This window comes from Littorina saxatilis, linkage group LG11 (assembly GCF_037325665.1).
Source record: "Littorina saxatilis isolate snail1 linkage group LG11, US_GU_Lsax_2.0, whole genome shotgun sequence".
Lineage (NCBI taxonomy): Eukaryota > Metazoa > Mollusca > Gastropoda > Littorinimorpha > Littorinidae > Littorina > Littorina saxatilis.
The window spans coordinates 13269772-13289234 of NC_090255.1; the positions used below are offsets into that span (position 1 = coordinate 13269772).

General features: G+C 43.8%; 2 protein-coding genes across 2 annotated transcripts in view; one reads left to right on the plus strand and one right to left on the minus strand.

Moving 5' to 3' along the window:
- LOC138979790 (T-complex protein 1 subunit alpha-like) overlaps positions 1-855 on the minus strand; it is a 34788-nt gene extending 33933 nt beyond the window's left edge. Inside the window, exon 1 of the mRNA XM_070352532.1 lies at positions 731-855. Coding sequence (XP_070208633.1) covers positions 731-803 — 73 coding nt within the window. The 5' untranslated portion in view covers positions 804-855. The remainder of the gene's footprint in view (positions 1-730) is intronic.
- A 9-nt stretch (positions 856-864) lies between these two features.
- Positions 865-19367, plus strand: LOC138979791 (enoyl-CoA hydratase EchA19-like). The gene is made up of 7 exons (XM_070352533.1): positions 865-1101; positions 3394-3555; positions 6625-6725; positions 7621-7765; positions 12708-12857; positions 15816-15989; positions 16428-19367. Exons 1-7 carry the CDS (start codon positions 987-989, stop codon positions 16493-16495), a joined length of 915 nt encoding a protein of 304 aa, XP_070208634.1. The 5' UTR covers positions 865-986; the 3' UTR covers positions 16496-19367.
- Positions 19368-19463: the final 96 nt, after the last annotated feature.

A 19463-nucleotide genomic window follows, 5' to 3' on the forward strand; every position in this document is an offset into this window, starting at 1 on the left:
TATTTTGCTAAACTGTACTTTGTCTTGAAACAGTTGTTTGTTTCTTTTGTTGTGTCTTCGAATTAAACAGTGCTTTAAAGCCTGTATTCTGCTTAAACACCTTAGGCATAGACTTCCACAGGTCTCAATCAGAAATAAACCATAGATGATTCACAAAACTAAAATTTATATTATACTTGTTTATTATAATTAACTTGTGATAATTAGGCTATACCCCTAGTATCTGTACTTGGAGTACACAGTACATGCATGTCTACACTTTGCTATAACTAATAATGCCTTGGCAATACTGTAAAATAATTACACACATTATTTTGTTCGATTTTTAGATTAGTTCAGACGTCTCGCTTGTCTTTCGAGTTCTTACACTGTTGCTACGGATAGTACACAACAATGCTTGTCAAAACTAACAGTTCAGAACTATAATGACTCACAATTTCAGGATACGAGACACTTACCAATAAGACGACTTAAAAAATTCCATAATCGTGAACATTTCCAACGAGCTAAAGGCCACAGACAGGAACAGAAAAGGAGAAAAATCTTCTAGTTCTACCAGTCAACATTCATCATGCTTTCTCTGTGAACGTTCTGGAACACGTGAGAGTCATGCCTTGGCATGCACGAAAAACCGGCATCGAAAATGTAGTTACTTGACTTACAGAAGCCACATTTTTCATCCAGATATATCCCCTGTTAGCTAAAATATCGTAAACTAGTCTTCACCAACCATTTTGAGTGCGGACACTCTGTCCCGTGGTCCGATCGCCTCCTACGGTAAGAACTGTGCTTGTGTTCGCCATTTTCTTGGGTTGTCTGCAAGCTCTCGCAATGTCTCGCGCTAATTCAGCAAACGGGCTCGGAAATAATTACCAAAAAATCACACATTCAAAAAATTAAAAATAAAACAATCAATATAATGATCAAGGTAAAATATATTCGAAATGCAATGTAAAACAAAATACAAGATCACATGATTTTGTCACATGATTGTTAAAATGGCGGCTGTGTTGAGACATTTCTGGGCAAGGACCCTTAGCAGCAAAATGTTACCGAATAAACATCTGTCTACCACGCCAAGCAGTGACTCTCATGAAAAAGGTTACTTGCATGATTTAAATTGTAATGTTGTGTATCATGTGCACTGTTGATATAACTGTTTGTGTGTTTCGACACAATTTTCTCAATGGTTGACGAGGTCTAAGTCTAAGGAATGACGTCTCACAACGTGCGCGGTCGTCCTTGGGGGGCTGGGCCGCTATTGCGCGGGCCGCTATTGCGCGAATCTAACCCTAACCCTAACCCTAACCCTAACGATTCGCGCAATAGCGGCCCCGCGCAATAGCGGGCCGACCCCGTCCTTGTCGGTCAAGAAAGCCGCCGCGATCATTGCGCAGACGACACTTGTAAACCGCCAATATTTTTTGTGCGCATCACGTGCTCCACATAAATCGGCCGGAAACGAAGCAATTGGGAAACCTGGATACACTGAAGACAAGCTTGCACTGAAGTTGCAGAAGTTTGACATTCGAGTCGGAGTGTGGTATTTTGCCAAACAGTTTTAAGTTATAAATGTTTCTCGCATGTTTCAACTGTGTGTAAAGGGAACAGTGATTCACATGCTCGCACACAATGACATGTACACTCACGCTGTTACAGGTGAACACATGCACAGACACAAGACACACACTTAGGCAAACACACATGCACACAGACACACATACGCGCACACATTCATGTGTTACATCTGATTTAGATTAGGGTTCAGCCGGGGAGAAAAACACTATGCGTCCTTTGACCCCCTAGCTCATATAAACTCTGAGAGTCTGATGGGACATATATATATATACTAGACTAGATGAATACCCGCTTCGCCGGGTAGCAAGTAGAGCCGAATACCCGGCTTGAGTGGCGCATCGTACGCCGGCTTCGCCTGGTCCGAACCATGGACCCGCCAAGCTTAGGTCCCTCCCAGATTCGTGGAATGGGAACAGCACGAAAATGATTCAGTGGCCATAATGCCATTCCTGATCATATCATGTCGAGTCCCATACTTGTCGACGGCGCCCAATGTCACTGAGTGCCGAGACACCTTTGGAGGCGAAGTCCACTCAACCAGGATTGAGAAATGTAGAGCTTATCTCTAAGCCCTTTTCAATCTGTGATGGCTTTTCAGAGGAAGGCCTGGACATACAGACTCAGAAAAGCAGCCATACCAGATCACAAACAGAACTCTACAATCCACAAGTGTTTTTTACAGACACACACAAACACACACACACACACACAGAAGCCGTATATATATCTATATGTATAAATATATAGAGATAGATGACAGTGTATTTTTCGCGTGGCTATAAATTGATTCGACCTTTGCACTTTTACAGTGAGGATAATTTACGGGTCCAATTTACGTTCTGGACACTGCGGTGACCTTCTAAAAATAGTAACAGAACACCGGGAATATCCGAAGATGCCCCCTCCTACTGTAGTGCACCATACGAAGGAAGGGAGGTAAACGCTGAAAACATGGAGAAGATAAGGAAGAGTTATGGTACGAAAAAAAAACCAAAATCGGTTTGCGCTGCGCGCTGCGCGCTGAGAGCACGTATTGAAATATCTCATCGACCAGATTTTGTCCGGGGTGTATCTGAATATGGACACCAAATTTGAAGCAGATCCTTCGGGAACTTTGGCCCTGCATGGCGAATACACACATACACAGACAGACAGACAGACAGACAGACAGACACACACACAGACACAAGTCGTATATATATATAGATGATTACCCGCTTCGCCGGGATGATCGCGAGACGGAGTATGCAGCGTGGCTGTTTGCACCGGCTTCGCCGGGATGATCGCGAGACGGAGTATGCAGCGTGACGGTTCACTGGCTTCGCCGGGTTAGAGCACGTGTTGACGTGATTGACGCCACACGAAGGAAGGGAGATAAACGCGCAAAACACTGGAGAAGATAAGGAAGAGTTACTGGAAATGGATCTACAGAAAAACCAAACTCGGTTCACTGCGCCGCGCTTAGAGCATGTGTTGAAAATTTTCATCGACCAGATTGTGTCCGGGGTCTACCTGAATATGCCCACCAAATTTGAAGCAGATCCATCGAGAACTTTGGCCTTGCATCACGAAGTGACAGACAGACAGACAGACAGACAGACACACACAAGCCGTATATATATAGATAGGTTACAACAGTGGGTTTTTATTTGACTTGTATTTCAGTCAAGACCCAGCTGATGAATATCAAGGGACTCACGAGCCTCTGGCTAAATTTTCAGATTATATAAGCACCAATCGCACATGGTGCGTTCATAATCCGAATCCTGCATGATTGCAGTGGCAGATCCTTTTACTGCATCTTCCTGGTTGCAGAACTGGTGGTCACTGAACAGCTGGGCAACGTGATGACCATTGGCATCAACCGGCCGGAGGTACGCAACTGTGTCAACCCTGCTACAGCCACACAGCTGGTCAGCGCTTTCCACAAGTTTGAACAGACAGAGGATGCCTTGGTGGCAGTCCTGCATGGCAAAGGTTGGTAATCATATTTTGTGTGCGTGGGTATTTTGTGTCCCTGTATGTGTGTGCGTGTGCGAAAGTGTCCCATCATTATGTGTAGCGAACATCTGAGATTGTTGATAACGATAGTCATTTGAATTGTGTATTGTGAACGTTATTGTGTTGCATTTATTTAAAGTTTATTTGTTTTTAAATGTGTATTGTTGCTGTTATTAAGATTATTATATTTAAGATTGATTTAAGGAGCTTACGTTGTGTATTGTTGCTGTTATTAAGATAATTATATTTAAGATTGTAAGGCGCTTAGAACTATTTTAGGATTTGCGCCCAATAAATAGCCTTATTATTATTATCATTATTATTATATTTTCCCTAGAATTATGAACCAGCATTCACATTCAAGGGCATCTTGCAACCAAGTTTTGAAGTCTATAGAATTTTGTCCCTAAAAAATGGTAGAAAATCATGACCACACAAGTATGCACTAGATTTTTTTCTCTCTCTTTCATTTCAATTTGCTTCAATTGTGATTTTGCTTCCTGTCATTTTTGAGTAAACAGTATCAGAAGCTATTGATATAGTGATCACCCTTTCAGTATCATTTGTCTGGTGTGTATCTTCTTTCACTTTGTCCACTTTAGAGATCCATAGAACAAGGTTTGAGTGAATTTTATTTGGCTATAATTAAACGTTCCATGAACTTACCTTTCTTGGGTTTTTTCATTCTTTCCTTTGCTTGTACAGTAGAACCACCCTTTTATACCCCCCATTGTTTGCTTGTACAGTAGAACCACCCTTTTATACCCCCCATTGTTTGCTTGTACAGTAGAACCACCCTTTTATACCCCCCATTGTTTGCTTGTACAGTAGAACCACCCTTTTATACCCCCCATTGTTTGCTTGTACAGTAGAACCACCCTTTTATACCCCCCATTGTTTGCTTGTACAGTAGAACCACCCTTTTATACCCCCCATTGTTTGCTTGTACAGTAGAACCACCCTTTTATACCCCCCATAGTTTGCTTGTACAGTAGAACCACCCTTTTGTACCCCCCATTGCTTGACTTCCCCCATTGCTTGACTTCCCCCATTTTAAGACCTTGCCTTTTGCAGATTTTCTGTTCATAAGGCCAAATAATAAAATAGGTCTGTTTACGGTAACATAGGCCAAAAAAATAGGGTCGGTAGGTCGGGATTTTTTATATTTTTATATTTTTTTCCCCCCCAAAAACCATATTTTTAAGTTATTTTGCAAAAAAAACCCAAAAGATTTTTTTTTTTTTCCCAAATGCAAAAAAAAAGTCTAGGGTCGCGCGAAAAAAATAGGGTCGGTCGAGTTACCGTAAACAGACTATTTTTTTTTTGGCCTTACCTCTGTAACCTCTGTAAATCTATCTCCATTTTAAGACTCCCTCATTTTTGAGTCACTTGAGAAAAAGTGACTCTATGTAATCGGTCAGTGTTAGTCTGTCCGGCCGACCGGCCGGCCGTCCGTAGACACCACCTTAACGTTGGACTTTTCTCGGAAACTATCAAAGCGATCCGGCTCATATTTTGTTTAGTCGTGACCTCCAATGACCTCTACACTTTAACGATGGTTTCGTTGACCTTTGACCTTTTTCAAGGTCACAGGTCAGCGTCAAAGGAAAAATTAGACATTTTATATCTTTGACAAAGTTCATCGGATGTGATTGAAACTTTGTAGGATTATTCTTTACATCAAAGTATTTACATCTGTAGCCTTTTACGAACGTTATCAGAAAAACAAGGGAGATAACTAGCCTTTTCTGTTCGGCAACACACAACTTAACGTTGGGCTTTTCTCGGAAACTATAAAAGTGACCGGGCTCAAATTTTATGTGAACGTGACTCCCAGTGACCTCTACACTTTGACGTCTGCTTTGGTGACCTTTGACCTTTTTCAAGGTCACAGGTATGTCTTGAAGGAAAAAAATTGAAATATCATATCTCTGAAACTATTCATCGGATTTGATTCAAACTTTATAGGATTATTCTTTACATCAAATTATTTACATCTGTATTGTGTTGTGAATAGCAATTTCTTCCTGTCCATCTGATGCCTCATATAATATTCAGAACTGCGAAAGTGACTCGATCGAGCGTTTGCTCTTCTTGTTAAGACCTGATTTTCCCAGATCTTTGGAAGTCTTGGAGACGAAAAACCGAGGTCCCTTCGTGTACACTACATTGGGGTGTGCACGTTAAAGATCCCACGATTGACAAAAGGGTCTTTCCTGGCAAAATTGTATAGGCATAGATAAAAATGTCCACCAAAATACCCGTGTGACTTGGAATAATAGGCCGTGAAAAGTAGGATATGCGCCGAAATGGCTGCGATCTGCTGGCCGATGTGAATGCGTGATGTATTGTGTAAAAAAATTCCATCTCACACGGCATAAATAAATCCCTGCGCCTTGAATATGTGCGCAATATAAATTGCATTAAAAAAATAAAAAATAAAAAAATAAAAATCCCTGCGCTTAGAACTGTACCCACGGAATACGCGCGATATAAGCCTCATATTGATTGATTGATTGATTGAAGTCTTCTTCTTCTTCTTCTGCGTTCGTGGGCTGAAACTCTCATGTACACTCGTGGTTTTTTTTTACACAAGTGGAATTTTACGTGTATGACCGTTTTTTACCCCGCCATTTAGGCAGCCATATGCCGTTTTCGGAGGAAGCATGCTGGGTATTTTCGTGTTTCTATAACCCACCGAACTCTGACATGGATTACAGGATCTTTTTCGTGCGCACTTGGTCTTGTGCTTGCGTGTACACACGGGGGTGTTCGGACACCGAGGAGAGTCTGCACACAAAGTTGACTCTGAGAAATAAATCTCTCGCCGAACGTGGGGACGAACTCACGCTGACAGCGGCCAACTGGATACAAATCCAGCGCGCTACCGACTGAGCTACATCCCCGCCCGTTTGGAAGTCTTAAAAGGGGGGGTTCCATTTTAGAGATTGAGCTCTTCCTTTGCACGGTGGAAACAATGCATTTTATTTCAAAGCAGAATGGATACAGAGTATTCTTCAAACAGGATCATTGTGTGTGTTGCAGGGGGATGTTTCAGTGCAGGCTTTGACCTGAAGGCGTTGTCAGGGAAACAGCTGGTACCTGATTCCTACACCGAACCCAAAGATGGGGATAATGCTGGCATGGTAAGATATTTTTTTTTCTCACAGGGGTTACGCTGATTGCGAAATTCTGTGTACAAATGCCATTTGTCGCATCATTTCACATACATTACTGACACAAAATAGGTCTTGTGTGTCAAAAGAAAGTCAAATTCTGTGTACAAATGCCACTTGTCGCATCATTAGTAGGTCTTGTGTGTCAAAAGAAAGTCAAATTCAACGCGGAGGGCGTAATGTTCTGGTGGATAAGGCGCCGGCCTACCAAGCCGAAAATCGTGGGTTCTAATCCCGGCCGCGCCAGGTTGGTTAATGGTGGAGATTTTTCAAATCTCCAAGGTCAACTTATGTGCAGACCTGCCAGTGCCTTATCCCCCTTCATGTGTACACGCAAGCACAGTACCAAGTGCGCACGAAAAAGATCCTGTATTCCATGTCAGAGTTCGGTGGGTTATAGAAATACGAAAATACCCAGCATGCTTTCTCCGGAAGCGGCATGTGTATGCCTAAATGGTGGGGTAAAACCGGTCATACAAGTAAAAATCCACCCGTATGAAAAAAAACATGAGAGTATGTGGGAGTTTCAGCCCATGAACGCAGAAGAAGAAGAAGAAAAAATTTGGTGCAACCAATGGCTACTTTTTTATTTCTTTCTGTTTTGAGACATAAGACATAAGATCATTTATTGTCCATACAATTAAACAATGGATGGAAAAGTGTGGTTCATCTGCTCTTAAAACAACCAAACCTTAAAAACAAAAATAAGAACAATAAAACATACGAAGTAAGAACACCCAAAGTACTCCAGACAGGCACATCCGCCACATCCATACTGCTGTTTTGTTCTGTTCTGATTTTAATTTTATTCAGAACCGGTTGTTACGGAATGGCCTAATGAACAAAATAATGATTGTATTGTCAGGGTCCCACACGGAGAGTGTTCAGCAAGCCAGTGATCGCGGCCATCGATGGCTACGCGGTGGCAGGGGGTTTGGAGTTGGCCTTGATGTGTGACCTTCGTGTGGTGGAGGAAAACGCTGTCATGGGCGTCTTCTGTCGCCGCTGGGGTAAGGACTGTCTCGTCTTAACCCAATTCCTTCTTGAGCTCCCATTATTGTAGCTAGGGTGAGGACTGTCTCGTCTTAACCCAATTCCTCCATGAGCTCCCATTATTGTAGCTAGGGTGAGGACTGTCTCGTCTTAACCCAATTCCTCCATGAGCTCCCATTATTGTAGCTAGGGTGAGGACTGTCTCGTCTTAACCCAATTCCTCCATGAGCTCCCATTATTGTAGCTAGGGTGAGGACTGTCTCGTCTTAACCCAATTCCTCCATGAGCTCCCATTATTGTAGCTAGGGTGAGGACTGTCTCGTCTTAACCCAATTCCTCCATGAGCTCCCAATATTGCCGCTAGGGTGAGGACTGTCTCGTCTTAACCCAATTCCTCCATGAGCTCCCAATATTGCCGCTAGGGTGAGGACTGTCTCGTCTTAACCCAATTCCTCCATGAGCTCCCAATATTGTAGCTAGGGTGAGGACTGTCTCGTCTTAACCCAATTCCTCCATGAGCTCCCATTATTGTAGCTAGGGTGAGGACTGTCTCGTCTTAACCCAATTCCTCCATGAGCTCCCATTATTGTAGCTAGGGTGAGGACTGTCTCGTCTTAACCCAATTCCTCCATGAGCTCCCATTATTGTAGCTAGGGTGAGGACTGTCTCGTCTTAACCCAATTCCTCCATGAGCTCCCATTATTGTAGCTAGGGTGAGGACTGTTCTCGTCTTAACCCAATTCCTCCATGAGCTCCCATTATTGTAGCTAGGGTGAGGACTGTCTCGTCTTAACCCAATTCATCCATGAGCTCCCATTATTGTAGCTTGGGTGAGGACTGTCTCGTCTTAACCCAATTCCTCCATGAGCTCCCAATATTGCCGCTAGGGTGAGGACTGTCTCGTCTTAACCCAATTCCTCCATGAGCTCCCAATATTGCCGCTAGGGTGAGGACTGTCTCGTCTTAACCCAATTCCTCCATGAGCTCCCAATATTGTAGCTAGGGTGAGGACTGTCTCGTCTTAACCCAATTCCTCCATGAGCTCCCAATATTGTAGCTAGGGTGAGGACTGTCTCATCTTAACCCAATTCCTCCATGAGCTCCCATTATTGTAGCTAGGGTGAGGACTGTCTCGTCTTAACCCAATTCCTCCATGAGCTCCCATTATTGTAGCTAGGGTGAGGACTGTCTCGTCTTAACCCAATTCCTCCATGAGCTCCCATTATTGTAGCTAGGGTGAGGACTGTCTCGTCTTAACCCAATTCCTCCATGAGCTCCCATTATTGTAGCTAGGGTGAGGACTGTCTCGTCTTAACCCAATTCCTCCATGAGCTCCCATTATTGTAGCTAGGGTGAGGACTGTCTCGTCTTAACCCAATTCCTCCATGAGCTCCCATTATTGTAGCTAGGGTGAGGACTGTCTCGTCTTAACCCAATTCCTCCATGAGCTCCCATTATTGTAGCTAGGGTGAGGACTGTCTCGTCTTAACCCAATTCCTCCATGAGCTCCCATTATTGTAGCTAGGGTGAGGACTGTCTCGTCTTAACCCAATTCCTCCATGAGCTCCCATTATTGTAGCTAGGGTGAGGACTGTCTCGTCTTAACCCAATTCCTCCATGAGCTCCCATTATTGTAGCTAGGGTGAGGACTGTCTCGTCTTAACCCAATTCCTCCATGAGCTCCCATTATTGTAGCTAGGGTGAGGACTGTCTCGTCTTAACCCAATTCCTCCATGAGCTCCCATTATTGTAGCTAGGGTGAGGACTGTCTCGTCTTAACCCAATTCCTTCTTGAGCTCCCATTATTGTAGCTAGGGTGAGGACTGTCTCGTCTTAACCCAATTCCTCCATGAGCTCCCATTATTGTAGCTAGGGTGAGGACTGTCTCGTCTTAACCCAATTCCTCCATGAGCTCCCATTATTGTAGCTAGGGTGAGGACTGTCTCGTCTTAACCCAATTCATCCATGAGCTCCCATTATTGTAGCTTGGGTGAGGACTGTCTCGTCTTAACCCAATTCATCCATGAGCTCCCATTATTGTAGCTTGGGTGAGGACTGTCTCGTCTTAACCCAATTCCTCCATGAGCTCCCAATATTGTAGCTAGGGTGAGGACTGTCTCGTCTTAACCCAATTCCTCCATGAGCTCCCAATATTGCCGCTAGGGTGAGGACTGTCTCGTCTTAACCCAATTCCTCCATGAGCTCCCAATATTGTAGCTAGGGTGAGGACTGTCTCGTCTTAACCCAATTCCTCCATGAGCTCCCAATATTGTAGCTAGGGTGAGGACTGTCTCGTCTTAACCCAATTCCTCCATGAGCTCCCATTATTGTAGCTAGGGTGAGGACTGTCTCGTCTTAACCCAATTCCTCCATGAGCTCCCATTATTGTAGCTAGGGTGAGGACTGTCTCGTCTTAACCCAATTCCTCCATGAGCTCCCATTATTGTAGCTAGGGTGAGGACTGTCTCGTCTTAACCCAATTCCTCCATGAGCTCCCATTATTGTAGCTAGGGTGAGGACTGTCTCGTCTTAACCCAATTCCTCCATGAGCTCCCATTATTGTAGCTAGGGTGAGGACTGTCTCGTCTTAACCCAATTCATCCATGAGCTCCCATTATTGTAGCTTGGGTGAGGACTGTCTCGTCTTAACCCAATTCCTCCATGAGCTCCCATTATTGTAGCTAGGGTGAGGACTGTCTCGTCTTAACCCAATTCCTCCATGAGCTCCCATTATTGTAGCTAGGGTGAGGACTGTCTCGTCTTAACCCAATTCCTCCATGAGCTCCCATTATTGTAGCTAGGGTGAGGACTGTCTCGTCTTAACCCAATTCCTCCATGAGCTCCCATTATTGTAGCTAGGGTGAGGACTGTCTCGTCTTAACCCAATTCCTCCATGAGCTCCCATTATTGTAGCTAGGGTGAGGACTGTCTCGTCTTAACCCAATTCCTCCATGAGCTCCCATTATTGTAGCTAGGGTGAGGACTGTCTCGTCTTAACCCAATTCCTCCATGAGCTCCCATTATTGTAGCTAGGGTGAGGACTGTCTCGTCTTAACCCAATTCCTCCATGAGCTCCCATTATTGTAGCTAGGGTGAGGACTGTCTCGTCTTAACCCAATTCCTCCATGAGCTCCCATTATTGTAGCTAGGGTGAGGACTGTCTCGTCTTAACCCAATTCCTCCATGAGCTCCCATTATTGTAGCTAGGGTGAGGACTGTCTCGTCTTAACCCAATTCCTCCATGAGCTCCCATTATTGTAGCTAGGGTGAGGACTGTCTCGTCTTAACCCAATTCCTCCATGAGCTCCCATTATTGTAGCTAGGGTGAGGACTGTCTCGTCTTAACCCAATTCCTCCATGAGCTCCCATTATTGTAGCTAGGGTGAGGACTGTCTCGTCTTAACCCAATTCCTCCATGAGCTCCCATTATTGTAGCTAGGGTGAGGACTGTCTCGTCTTAACCCAATTCCTCCATGAGCTCCCATTATTGTAGCTAGGGTGAGGACTGTCTCGTCTTAACCCAATTCCTCCATGAGCTCCCATTATTGTAGCTAGGGTGAGGACTGTCTCGTCTTAACCCAATTCCTCCATGAGCTCCCATTATTGTAGCTAGGGTGAGGACTGTCTCGTCTTAACCCAATTCCTCCATGAGCTCCCATTATTGTAGCTAGGGTGAGGACTGTCTCGTCTTAACCCAATTCCTCCATGAGCTCCCATTATTGTAGCTAGGGTGAGGACTGTCTCGTCTTAACCCAATTCCTCCATGAGCTCCCATTATTGTAGCTAGGGTGAGGACTGTCTCGTCTTAACCCAATTCCTCCATGAGCTCCCATTATTGTAGCTAGGGTGAGGACTGTCTCGTCTTAACCCAATTCCTCCATGAGCTCCCATTATTGTAGCTAGGGTGAGGACTGTCTCGTCTTAACCCAATTCCTCCATGAGCTCCCATTATTGTAGCTAGGGTGAGGACTGTCTCGTCTTAACCCAATTCCTCCATGAGCTCCCATTATTGTAGCTAGGGTGAGGACTGTCTCGTCTTAACCCAATTCCTCCATGAGCTCCCATTATTGTAGCTAGGGTGAGGACTGTCTCGTCTTAACCCAATTCCTCCATGAGCTCCCATTATTGTAGCTAGGGTGAGGACTGTCTCGTCTTAACCCAATTCCTCCATGAGCTCCCATTATTGTAGCTAGGGTGAGGACTGTCTCGTCTTAACCCAATTCCTCCATGAGCTCCCATTATTGTAGCTAGGGTGAGGACTGTCTCGTCTTAACCCAATTCCTCCATGAGCTCCCATTATTGTAGCTAGGGTGAGGACTGTCTCGTCTTAACCCAATTCCTCCATGAGCTCCCATTATTGTAGCTAGGGTGAGGACTGTCTCGTCTTAACCCAATTCCTCCATGAGCTCCCATTATTGTAGCTAGGGTGAGGACTGTCTCGTCTTAACCCAATTCCTCCATGAGCTCCCATTATTGTAGCTAGGGTGAGGACTGTCTCGTCTTAACCCAATTCCTCCATGAGCTCCCATTATTGTAGCTAGGGTGAGGACTGTCTCGTCTTAACCCAATTCCTCCATGAGCTCCCATTATTGTAGCTAGGGTGAGGACTGTCTCGTCTTAACCCAATTCCTCCATGAGCTCCCAATATTGTAGCTAGGGTGAGGACTGTCTCGTCTTAACCCAATTCCTCCATGAGCTCCCAATATTGTAGCTAGGGTGAGGACTGTGCAAAGAACCCACATGCAGATCTTAGAAACACCCACTATACACCATGGATGCTACTTTCGCTTTTGCTTTCATGTTACCTACAATGCAGTATGTCGCGCATATATTTGTTTGCGATTCTACCTGCTTCTTGCAAAGTTTGAGTGTTAATAGCTTCGGAAAACCTTCTACGGTTACTTTGCTATGATTTTATAAACAGACAGGTTTGACTGTACATGCACCATAATGTTTCAGGTGTTCCGCTGATTGACGGGGGCACAGTACGGTTGCCGGCCCTCATCGGTCTGTCACGAGCACTGGACCTGGTGTTGACCGGCCGACCGGTGTCTGCAAAAGAAGCTCTGGACATGGGACTGGCCAACAGAGTGGTCGCCACTGGTACAGGTAGGCTGTTTTCAGAACACAGTCAAAGATGCAGCACTTGGTATCTTTGTGTTAAGACCTCCTAACAGCTGTTTGTTTGTTTGTTTGCTTAACGCCCAGCCGACCACGAAGGGCCATATCAGGGCAGTGCTGCTTTGACATATAACGTGCGCCACAGACAAGACAGAAGTTGCAGCACAGGCTTCATGTCTCACCCAGTCACATTATTATGACATCGGACCAACCAGTCCTAGCACTGACCCCATAATGCCAGACGCCAGGCGGAGCAGCCACTAGATTGCCAATTTTAAAGTCTTAGGTATGACCCGGCCGGGGTTCGAACCCACGACCTCCCGATCATGGGGCGGACGCCTTACCACTGGGCGAACCGTGCCGGTCATCCGAACGGCTGAAAAAACAAGAAATTCCTCCGATAGGAAAAACACCCCCGTTGGTCAAAGGGAAATAACCATTCTCACTGCTCAGGATTGAGCAATTTAGAGTTTATCTCTAAGCCCTTTTGAACTGTTGTGGCTTCTCAAAGGAAGGCCAGTGCATACAAATACACAAAAGCCGCCAGACCACATCACAAACAGAACTGAACAATTCACAGGTGTTGCCCACATAGAGAGAGACACACACACACACACAAACACAGAGAAGCCGTATATATAGAGAGATAGATGACAGTGTATTTTTCGCGTGGCTATAAATTGATTCGACCTTTGCACTTTTACAGTGAGGATAATTTACGGGTCCAATTTACGTTCTGGACACTGCGGTGACCTAAAAATAGTAACAGAACGCCGGGAATATCCGAAGATGCCCCCTCCTACTGTAGTGCACCATACGAAGGAAGGGAGGTAAACGCTGAAAACATGGAGAAGATAAGGAAGAGTTATGCCGTAGTTGATCCCCCCAAAAAACCAAAATCCACCAATAACTCCCTAACCGTGTGTTTGACTGGTCCCAATTTTTGTAAGGACCGTCTCAGGAATGTATAGAACCTGTTCACCAAGTTTGGTGACGATCGGTCCGTTCATTCTTGAGATCTACTTGCGAACACAAACAAACACACAAACAAACACACAAACAAACAAACACATCGAGTGAAACCTATACACACCCCTATACCGGGGGTGTAATAAGGTTTTAAAAGGTCTTATGTTGGAGGTAGTGTCACTGTGAAGAAAACATCTGAGAAAATGAGGTTTTATATTAGAGGGAGTCTTATAGTAGAGGGAGTCTTATAGTAGAGGGAGTCTTATAATGGAGGGAGTCTTATAGTAGAGGGAGTCTTATAATGGAGGGAGTCTTATAATGGAGGGAGTCTTATAATGGAGGGAGTCTTATAGTAGAGGGAGTCTTATAGTAGAGGGAGTCTTATAGTAGAGGGAGTCATATAACGGAGGGATTCTTATAGTATAGGGAGTCTTATAATGGAGGGAGTCTTATAATGGAGGGAGTCTTATAATGGAGGGAGTCTTATAGTAGAGGGAGTCTTATAGTAGAGGGAGTCTTATAGTAGAGGGAGTCTTATAGTAGAGGGAGTCTTATAATGGAGGGAATCTAATAGAGGGAGTCTTATAATGGAGGGAGTCTTAAAGTAGAGGGAGTCTTATAGTAGAGGGGGAGTCTTAATATAATGGAGGGAGTCTTATAATGGAGGGAGCTTATAGTAGAGGGAGTCTTATAATGGAGGGAGTCTTATAATGGAGGGAGTCTTATAGTAGAGGGAGTCTTATGATGGAGGGAGTCTTATAATGGAGGGAATCTTATAGTAGAGGGAGTCTTATAGTAGAGGGAGTCTTATAGTAGAGGGAGTCTTATAGTAGAGGTAGTCTTATAGTAGAGGGAGTCTTATAATGGAGGGTCTTATAATGGGGAGTCTTATAATGGAGGGTCTTATAATGGGGAGTCTTATAATGGAGGGAGTCTTATGATAGAGGGAGTCTTATAATGGAGGGAGTCTTATAATGGAGGGAGTCTTATAATAGAGGGTCTTATAATGGGGAGTCTTATAATGGGGAGTCTTATAATGGAGGGAGTCTTATAATAGAAGGAGTCGTATAATGGAGGGAGACTTATAGTAGAGGGAGTCTTATAGTGGAGGGAGTCTTATATTAGAGGGAGTCTTATAATGGAGGGTCTTATAATGGAGGGAGTCTTATAATAGAGGAAGTCTTATAATGGAGGGAGTCTTATAATGGAGGGAGTCAATGGAGGGAGTCTTATAGTAGAGGGAGTCTTATAATGGAGGGAGTCTTAAAGTAGAGGGAGTCTTATAGTAGAGGGAGTCTTATAGTAGAGGGAGTCTTATAATGGAGGGAGTCTTATAGTAGAGGGAGTCTTATAATGGAGGGAGTCTTATAGTAAAGGGAGTCTTATAATGGAGGGAGTCTTATAGTAAAGGGAGTCTTATAATGGAGGGAGTCTTATAGTAAAGGGAGTCTTATAATGGAGGGAGTCTTATAGTAAAGGGAGTCTTATAATGGAGGGAGTCTTATAGTAAAGGGAGTCTTATAATGGAGGGAGTCTTATAGTAGAGGGAGTCTTATAGCAGAGGGAGTCTTATAGTAGAGGGAGTCTTATAGTAAAGGGAGTCTTATAATGGAGGGTCTTAAAAGAGAGGTTCCACTGTACATTCTTTCCCATGTAAACAATCATGTACACCACCATATATCTTTCCAGGCTTTTACATGGCATTTTACATGGTATAATCAGATGTTTCCAATAGTATGTGTGGTAAAAATGTAACAGCCTGTGTGCTTTCTGTGCAGAGAGGACATTTTCTGCTGAATTAATTTTGCAAATTGACACGGGTTTCTGATACAAGGTAAAAACAGCAAAAATCTTATTCATCACAGAAAGTATCATAATATTTGGTGGAGGTCAAAGTATAGTCAGGTTTCCCTACTGCCAGAGTGCATCCTCAATGGTAAAGAAATTTTACTGGCATTTTTCTTCTTTTTTTGTCAGCGCTGGGACAGGCCATTCAACTGGCCAACAGTATTGCCAAGTTCCCCCAAGCGTGTATGCTGGCTGACCGCGCCTCCTGCTACAACACTGCCTATGATGCCCAGTCCAGAGTGGACGCCTTTCAGCATGAGTGGACACAGGGTCTGAAGGTCATTCAGTCAGAGGCCGTACCAGGTAGGAGAGAAGATGGATAAGAAACTGTACAGAAGATGTAGTGATGAGAGAGGGAGAGAGAGAGTTTGTGTGTAAGTGTGTGTGTGGATGAGCACGCAGGAATTAATGTTCAATGGTTTTCTTTCTGTGAGAATACATCCATCAATATAAGCTGTCCATAACATAGAACTGCTTTTACACTAAAACACATACACACACTCACGCACACATGCACACATACACACACACACACACCACACACACACACTCACGCACACATGCACACACACACACACACACACACACACACACACCACACACACAAATACTTCATATTTCAACACATGTCATTTAAACACACATAATACTTCAGCCGATTTAAAATTATTTTTAAGCTCTGATGACCCGCACATTGCATCAGATTGTAGATGTGACTCAAACAATGTCTGTATTCTGCAGGGGCCACCAGGTTTGCCAAGGGAGCTGGTCGCCATGGCAGTTTCAGCAACATCAACTCCAAACTTTGAGGGAAACAAAATTAGACAAAAAGACTGTTTGGAAGCACTACAGGTGCCATATTACATGTACAGTTGAGCCTGCCCTTGCGACCACCTCTCGAAAGAGACCACCTGCCCACAGCGACCCCAAGGATCCCAGACAAGTCTTCCTTCTATATAATTCACCTTTCAGTAGCAACCACCTGTCTATATCGGTTGGCCTGGTGGTAAGGCGTCCGCCCCGTGATCGAGAGGTCGTGGGTTCGAACCCCGGCCAGGTCATACCTAAGACTTTAAAATTGGCAATCTAGTGGCTGCTCCGCCTGGCGTCTGGCATTATGGGGTCAGTGCTAGGACTGGTTGGTCCGATGTCAGAATAATGTGACTGGGTGAGACATGAAGCCTGTGCTGCGACTTCTGTCTTGTGTGTGGCGCACGTTATGTCAAAGCAGCACCGCCCTGATATGGCTCTTCGTGGTCGGCTGGGCGTTAAGCAAACAAACAAACAAACAAACCTGTCTATATTAGGACCACTTTTGCTTGGTCCCTTGAGTGGTCGTTATAGACAGGTTCGACTGTAGAAGAACTTTAATTGTGATGATGTGGAAGAGTCCTGCGGCTGTCACGTTTTGCTGTCTGCAAGGTGTTGTGGGTAAACGGGTCTGGTTGTGTGAAAGTGATAGATGGCCAACAAAAGGTGTTCTTTCTTGGGAGGTCTCATCAGAGGCACCTAGCTCACATCACAGATAGTACCACTAGGACAAAGTAGCTCTCATCCATTAATAGGTTGACGATTTTGAACTTGCTAACTGTGATAGTCTGCTTGTTGTGATCAGTTAACTTGTTCCTATGAAGATGACAGTGAGTGAGTTCCACTGTGCTGAATCACACAAACTGATAAAGTATGATGACTTCTGGTGATGTGGAAAGGTTGTGTGGATGGCACTGTCTTGCTGTGTGAATGAGATAGTGTTTGAATTGAACTGTTGTTCGAGTTACGCTCTTCAGATCAGCGATTCTCTGAGGAAAGGGACTGAAACTCTTCCCATGAGAAAAAAATAAAATAAAATTGGGGCCTGAGGAAAAGAATGACACTTTGCATTGTACATTGCATTCTGTGTGTCTTACAGCTGCCAGGTGAATCATCAGTTTGCCTGTAAAATTGTACATTGCATTCTGTGTGTCTTACAGCTGCCAGGTGAGTCATCAATTTGCCTGTAAAATTGTACATTGCATTCTGTGTGTCTTACAGCTGCCAGGTGAGTCATCAGTTTGCCTGTAAAATTGTACATTGCATTCTGTGTGTCTTACAGCTGCCAGGTGAGTCCTGTAAAATTGCTCACTTTTGTTTTCCAAATGAGAGATACAACTCGGGTGCCCTGGGACATATTGACCCTGCATGGGCCCCATCAGGGCTCAGGCAGCCCCTAGCTGGGCCCGGATCAGTTTTCAGTAATTTTTTTCCCTCAGTTGTTCTTTCATCATGTATTTTGTTAAAAACTTATTGTGGACAGTATTTGTACTCGTGTTGAAGAATAATGTACACTTATTTACAGCAACAAAGTGTTTGCACAAATTGCAGAAAATAAGTTCTGAGAGCTTTGGAGGTACATATGCGTGTACATGCCCCGAATAAGATGAGTTGTGAGTGATCATAACACATAGTGAAGAGATGGAAATACACATAACAAGAAATTCCTCCGAGGTAGGAAAAACACCCCCGTTGGTCAAAGGGAAATAACCATTCTCACTGCCACCAACTGAGAAGGTTATTTCCCTTTGACCATTAATATGTCCCTCTATAAGTCCTTGTAGAATCTTAATCCACCAATAACTCCCTAACCGTGTGTTTGACTGGTCCCAATTTTTGTAAGGACCGTCTCAGGAATGTATACAACCTGTTCACCAAGTTTGGTGACGATCGGTCCGTTCATTCTTGAGATCTATATGCGAACACAAACACACAAACACACAAACACACAAACAAACGAACAAACACATCGACCGAATCCTATACACACCCCTATACCGGGGGTGTAATAACGTTGTACAGACTCGGCTACAGTTCAAGAGACTGCATCATGTTCTTGTTGATTATACATTCTTTTTGTATCAGTTGTTTTGTGAGTTTGTGTGTCATGTAAGGAAATACTCCCCGCGGGTTAGGGGGAAGAATTTACCCGATGCTCCCCAGCATGTCGTAAGAGGCGACTAACGGATTCTGTTTCTCTTTTTACCCTTGTTAAGTGTTTCTTGAATAGAATATAGTCAATTTTTGTAAAGATTTTAGTCAAGCAGTATGTAAGAAATGTTAAGTCCTTTGTACTGGAAACTTGCATTCTCCCAGTAAGGTAATACATTGTACTACGTTGCAAGCCCCTGGAGCAAATTTTTGATTAGTGCTTTTGTGAACAAGAAACAATTGACAAGTGGCTCTATCCCATCCCCCCCCTTTCCCCGTCAAGATATAACCTTTGTGGTTGAAAACGACGTTAAACACCAAATAAAGAAAATTAGTGCTTTTCTTTTGTGAACAAGAAACAATTGACAAGTGACTCTATCCCATCTCCCCCCTTTCCCCGTCGCGATATAACCTTCGTGGTTGAAAACGACGTTAAACACCAAATAAAGAAATAAAGAAAGAAAGATGTAAGGAAATCATGTCCTGTATGGAGAAAAAGAGCACATTTATGTGGCTACAGTTTGTTTGTTAGTATTATTAGTGGTAAGAATAAGAAAGTGTCTCATACTAAACATTATTTGTCATTTTAATATTCTCCAGATGTGTTTGATACCTTTTGACACACAACCAAGCTGAAAGATTTATTTTGTTTAGATAAGTTACAGATTTTATACAACTGCTTTATCTATTTACCAAATAAACAGAACATATTTACAATGATTTACAGTGTGTGTTTGGGTGCATATTTCTTTGTGTATTGTTTGAAACAACAACAACAAAATTTTTGCCAGTTTACATTTCATATAAAGTGTACTG

What these genes read in the sequence shown, in the direction of transcription:
- LOC138979791 (XM_070352533.1), top strand. Translation starts at nt 987, where the DNA reads ATGATTGTTAAAATGGCGGCTGTGTTGAGACATTTCTGGGCAAGGACC. An exon ending in ATGGGGATAATGCTGGCATG is followed by an intron (nt 6,726 to 7,620) that starts GTAAGATATTTT and finishes TTGTATTGTCAG; the next exon opens with GGTCCCACACGGAGAGTGTT. An exon ending in AGTGGTCGCCACTGGTACAG is followed by an intron (nt 12,858 to 15,815) that starts GTAGGCTGTTTT and finishes TTTTTTTGTCAG; the next exon opens with CGCTGGGACAGGCCATTCAA.